Source organism: Octodon degus, unplaced genomic scaffold (genome assembly GCF_000260255.1).
Source record: "Octodon degus isolate 3935 unplaced genomic scaffold, OctDeg1.0 scaffold00126, whole genome shotgun sequence".
Classification (NCBI taxonomy): Eukaryota; Metazoa; Chordata; class Mammalia; order Rodentia; family Octodontidae; genus Octodon; species Octodon degus.
This window is the reverse complement of record NW_004524702.1, coordinates 6807164-6812312: the sequence shown is the minus strand read 5'-3', so window position 1 is coordinate 6812312 and position 5149 is coordinate 6807164. Positions and strand designations below refer to the sequence as shown.

General features: G+C 41.3%; 1 protein-coding gene across 4 annotated transcripts in view; it reads left to right on the top strand.

The window, feature by feature from the left end:
• The window catches only part of Abcc5 (ATP binding cassette subfamily C member 5), an 86301-nt gene that overhangs the window by 4152 nt on the left and 77000 nt on the right, over nucleotides 1-5149 (top strand). For all 4 annotated transcript variants that reach the window (XM_004640705.2, XM_023700613.1, XM_004640707.2 and 1 more), the window contains exon 2: nucleotides 325-505. In XM_004640705.2, the coding sequence (XP_004640762.1) occupies nucleotides 377-505 (129 nt within the window). In that variant the 5' untranslated portion in view covers nucleotides 325-376. The remainder of the gene's footprint in view (nucleotides 1-324; nucleotides 506-5149) is intronic.

The window sequence follows — 5149 nt, the reverse complement described above, 5'->3', positions numbered from 1 at the left end:
TCTCATATTTTTCCTCTTTGAGGATGAGAAAAGATAATTTTCCGTGACTTTATGTTTTCTTTTTTAAAAAGTGTAATATTACTTGAAATTTGTGGGGGTGATTATTTGTATAACTCTGATAGAAAGCTTCAGGGGGCCGGGGAGATGGCTCAGTAGAATAAGCGCTTGCCTGGCAAGCACAAGGGCCTGAGTTCAATCCCCAGTTCCACCAAAAAATTTAAAAAAAGCTTTAATAGCTTTGCGCTTCCCTCTGCATTTTAAAGCACGTTAGCATTGATTAAGCACGACTTAGAAAATGTGTGTTTCCAATATTTTTACTTTCAGAATAGTGAAGAAACCCAGCATCTGTGAACCCTGGCACCTCCAGGCAGCGAAGATGAAGGATATCGACATAGGCAAAGAGTACATCATCCCCAGCCCTGGCTACAGAAGTGTCAGGGAGAGGGGCGGCGCTCCCGGGCAGCACCGAGAGCGGGAGGAGTCCAAGCTCCAGAGAACGCGGCCGGTCAGTGTTTCCTGTTCCTAGTCCCTTCTCTTATCTGCCTGCTGTACTGGGCGGGCCATAGGTCACCTGCTTTTTTCTGTACAGTGCATAATTTAAATATTTATTTTTTTTAGCTTTTCATTACTATCAAGAATAGCTCAGTGGTATAGTATGTGCCTAGCACCAAAAAAGGAATTTTTGTTTACTTATGAAGGAGTTCTTAGTCCATAGTACTCAATAAATGGAAGGAGAGAGTATATTGAAGTCTCACACCTATTTTTTTTTTTTTTTTTAGTTGACTTGATTTTGCTATCTTCTCAAAGGTTTTGTCTGGAAGCAAGCATATAAGAAAGCAGGCTGTGTAGAGAGGAATCTAAACTGTTAAGCTTCATTTATGCACTTAAAGAAGATTGAGGTTTTTTTGCTCTGTCTCTGTTTTCTGTGTTTAAAAAGTGAATCTTTTGGAGAGACATATACAGATCTCAAGTAGTGATTGCCAGTAAGATTTTTAGGTGAATTGATGAATTCTTTTCCTCCAGTGGAAATAATGAAGATATAAACTGGAATGTTTTTCCCCTTTGAGAAAACAGCATTATACATTTTCTCAAATTGCAAAAGTAGCTATAGGCACCGTAGGGGTATGTAGGATTAGGGAACTGAGGTTTATGTTCATGCTTTAGCAATGTGAAAATGTGTATTTAGTACTAAATTTTCTTTCTTTTTTTTTTTTTTTGGCCTTTTTGAGACAGGGCCTCTCAGGTAGGGATTGAGCTCACTTTGTAGCCAGGCTGGCCTTGAACTCACAACAACCCTCCTGCCTCAGCCTCCTGAGTGCTGGGATATATTTACTTTCAAGCTTAAATGCCATTCAAGCTTACCTTTGGCAAAGCAGATTTGGTGTAATCAAATACTTCCTTGGTGCCAGTTTTGTAACTTGTGTCCTTTTGTCTAGACCTTATGTTAATTAAACATTATTGAGTGCAGCTGAGTGCTAGACATGACACCATTGTGGCGTATTCACGCAGGTAACCTTGGAGTAGGGCTTTCAGGGTTGGCTAGTGGGAGAGGTGTTTTAGGCCATAGAAGGAAAGAGGAAAAAATACATGGTATATTGCAAGTGTGGATGAGCTATTTATCTCATTGTGTCTTAGTGGTTTATGTTTCAAATAATGTCGACACTGACTTAACTAGTAGGATACTGAGAGTAGCGCTATCTGGCATGTCCAGTGTTCCGTAAATGTTAGCTCTTAGAACTAGTTGTCTGGAGTGTAGGATGTGTCAAAGAGAAGAAGATTCTGGGTGCTGCACCAAGGAATCTTTGACTATGAGCATTGAGAACCGAACTGTTGGAAATTAATGAGAATTTTTAACCCTTTGTTTTGAGATAACTGTAGGTTTTTGTGCAGCTAATTCAAAAAATACAGAAAGGTCCCTTGTACGCTTTTTCCAGGTTCCTCGTGGTAATAACATCTCGTGTAACTGTTATATACTCTCATAGCAGGGTGCACCAGCTTTGTAGCGATTTCAACGCGTAGTTTACGTGTACCCGTGCTTGTGGGGTGCATATGTGTGCATCTCATGCAGTTTTTCTGTGTTTACATTTGTTCAACCGCTGCCACAGTCACAACACTGGGGTCTGATTGCAAAGAATTCTCATGTTGCACTTTACAGCCACTGCCATTCCCCCTGCCCCTCTGCCAACCACAAGTTACTTCCTCGTGTTTGTAATTTTGTCATTGTAAGAATGCTATTATATAAATGGAATCATATTATGTAATCTTTTGAGATTTTTTTTCACTTAGTCTAATTCCCCTTATATCCATTTTGTTAGGTACATCAATAATTCTTTTCTTTTTGTTGCTGAAAATTTGTTATAACGCAGTTTGTTTAACCATTTATCTATGGAAGGACACTTGGATCATTTTTGGTTTGTGACACTTAACAAATAATGATGCTTTTAACATTTCTGTATGGGGTTGTGTGTAAACAGAGCTTTTATTTCTTTGGATAGAAGTCCAGAGCTCTAATTGCTGGGTCATATGGATAAGTGCATATTTAGTTTTATAAGAAATGGCAATACTCTTTCCCAGAGTGATTGTATCATTTTACATTCCCAGCAGCAATGATTTTTTTTCTGCATTCTTGCCAGTATCTGATATTACTGTTATTTTATTTTAACCATTTTGATAGGCTTGTCCATTATCTCACTGTGGTTTTACTTTGCCTTTCTCTAATGGCTACTGACATCACTGAGAGGTGGTTTTGTTGCTGTTGCGTTTTTGAGACAGGGTCTCATCGTGTAGCTCAGACTGGCCTTCAGCTCACTAAGTACCCCAGGCTGACCTCAAACTCATGGACGTTCTCCTGTCTCAGCCTCCCAAGAGTTGGGACTACAGGTGTGTGGCACCACACCTGGCTTGTGAGAAGACATTTTTAAAACTAGAATTTTATCTTGGAAAGACTAGTCTTTTTTAAAAAAATTAATTTTATTGAGAAACAAATAGCAGTGAGACAGTTTCAAAACTGATTAGTAGGACAATTTCAATAATTAATACATTGCATATTGTTGACTTCGTAGTGGTCATTCATAGTACAAGATGCAGACATGATATCCTGTCCAAACACTATTAGTACAAATCTTGCTTCTTATTGAATTAAGAGAAAGTAGCTGTATATCTATCCTATTTTGTATATACAGATACAAAATGGTCCTTCATTTATATCCCATTCTTTGTTGTTGTTTAGTTTTGTCAGAAATGGGTATTCCATTGCCATTTAAATATTGTAGGTACGTGAATTCAGCAAAATAATCCAATATAGCCCAGTAGTCCATAATAGTAGTGGGTTATCTGTAGGACTGGCAAAGTCAGAAGTTGTTGACTTGAGCCTTTTACAGCTCAGCATATTAATATGGCTTTACTTTTCATACCTCATTTTTATACTTTTCTGCTGGATGGTTAAGACCAAGATAAAGCAAGACCTGGGAAAGACTAGTCTTGAGCCACATTTTTCTTTTTTTTTCTCTTTTGTATCTGGAATTGAACTCAGGACCTTACACGTGCTAGGCAGGCACTTGTGTTGTTGAGCTATATTCCTGGCCCAGAAAGGCTAGTCTTGAAATAATGCAGAAAAATCCTGTTCTGGAAAAAAAGACAAAATACAGGAGCAGTCAGGATACAACTGTGTCAGTTCAAGTGAGAGGTGGGGGTCTGCTTCAGAGTGTAGACGTGAATAGGGGCGTTTGAGGAGCATCTCTGAAGGGGAGGAAGGTGAGGGGCTCCTGGGTGTGGTCGTGAAGTCGTAAAACTTTTCATGGACATGGGAGAAAGCAAGAAGAAGATTTGGGAGACAAGAATGAGTGGCTGTGATCACGTCTCAGGCTCTTGGTTAAGATCAAGTGTAAGGAGTGTGACGTTGAGCATGAGGAGTTGGGAGTGTATGCAGGTGGAGTTGTCTGTAGGTAGCGCTGGGCGAGAGGTAAGAGGTAAGGAAAACGCTTGGAAATCATTAGCTGTCCTCGTGGGCGAAGCCACAGGAGAGAGGAGCTTTGCTGGGGGACGTCCGGGAGAGCCTGCAAGGCGGCGCGTGGCCCTGTGACATCCCCAGGGCAGGGCACTGACCACTTGGTTGGACAGGGAGTGCAGGCTAGCAGCAACCTTCTCCTCTAGGTGCAGAATGGCAAACTGGGTCACTATCAGCTGAGTCAGCGATGGCGAGAGCGGGGCGAGAGCGGGCCTCCCGCGTGACTGAAACCTTAGCTGAGCAGCAGGAATGCTAATGCGCCCGCCGCAGTTGCAGGAGCCCTTAGGAAGCTTATTTTCATCATGCTTTCCTGTTTTCTGAACTTAAAGTTGAGTGCTATTTCCTGATTTTTTTTTTTTTTTATCATATGCATGTATCCTCTGAGCTTTTTTTCCTTAAAATACTTTTTGGTCTACATTCTTTTCTTTTTGCTTAGTTTTGACCTATGCAATAAAATCACAGGTTTGGGCCGGGGAGATGGCTGAGTGGAATAAGTGCTTCCCTGGCAAGCACGATGGCCTGAGTTCAGTCCCCAGTTCTGAAATAAATAAATAAATGAACAAACAAATAAATAAATAAATCACAGGTTTATTCACCCTATTTTTGTATGCACAGTAAGACGAATGCATAGCTGTTATTTTTAGAAGTTCGTGTATTGTCTCGGACCTCCTGAAATATGCTACCTGTTATTTATCTTGGGCTTTGCTCACAGGGGGAACCAACAAGGTGACAGAAATTTTCTCAGATGGTGTAAGTGGAGTTGGTTGAGAAGCAGAATGCCTGTGATGGCATACAGATTTTTTTTCTTTAAGTAAACAGCTAATTGGGAGAACGTTGCATCTTTATGTCACATCATAACTTATGTCTTCGTCTGTTGTTAGAGAGGCGATCTGGACAAGAGGTAGAAGTAAGGAAAATACTTGGAAACCCTCAGCTGTCCTTGCAGATGAAGCCACAGGAGAGAGGAGCTTTGCTGGGGGACAGCTGGGAGAACCTGCGAGGTGGTGTGTGGCCCTGTGACATCCCTGGGGCAGGGTGCTGACCGCTTGGTTGGACAGGATTTCCCAGATGCCAGATGTGCCTAGTGCTCATCAGAAAGCAAAAGCAGTGGGGCTGGAGAGATGGCTCAGTGGTCTAAAGCAC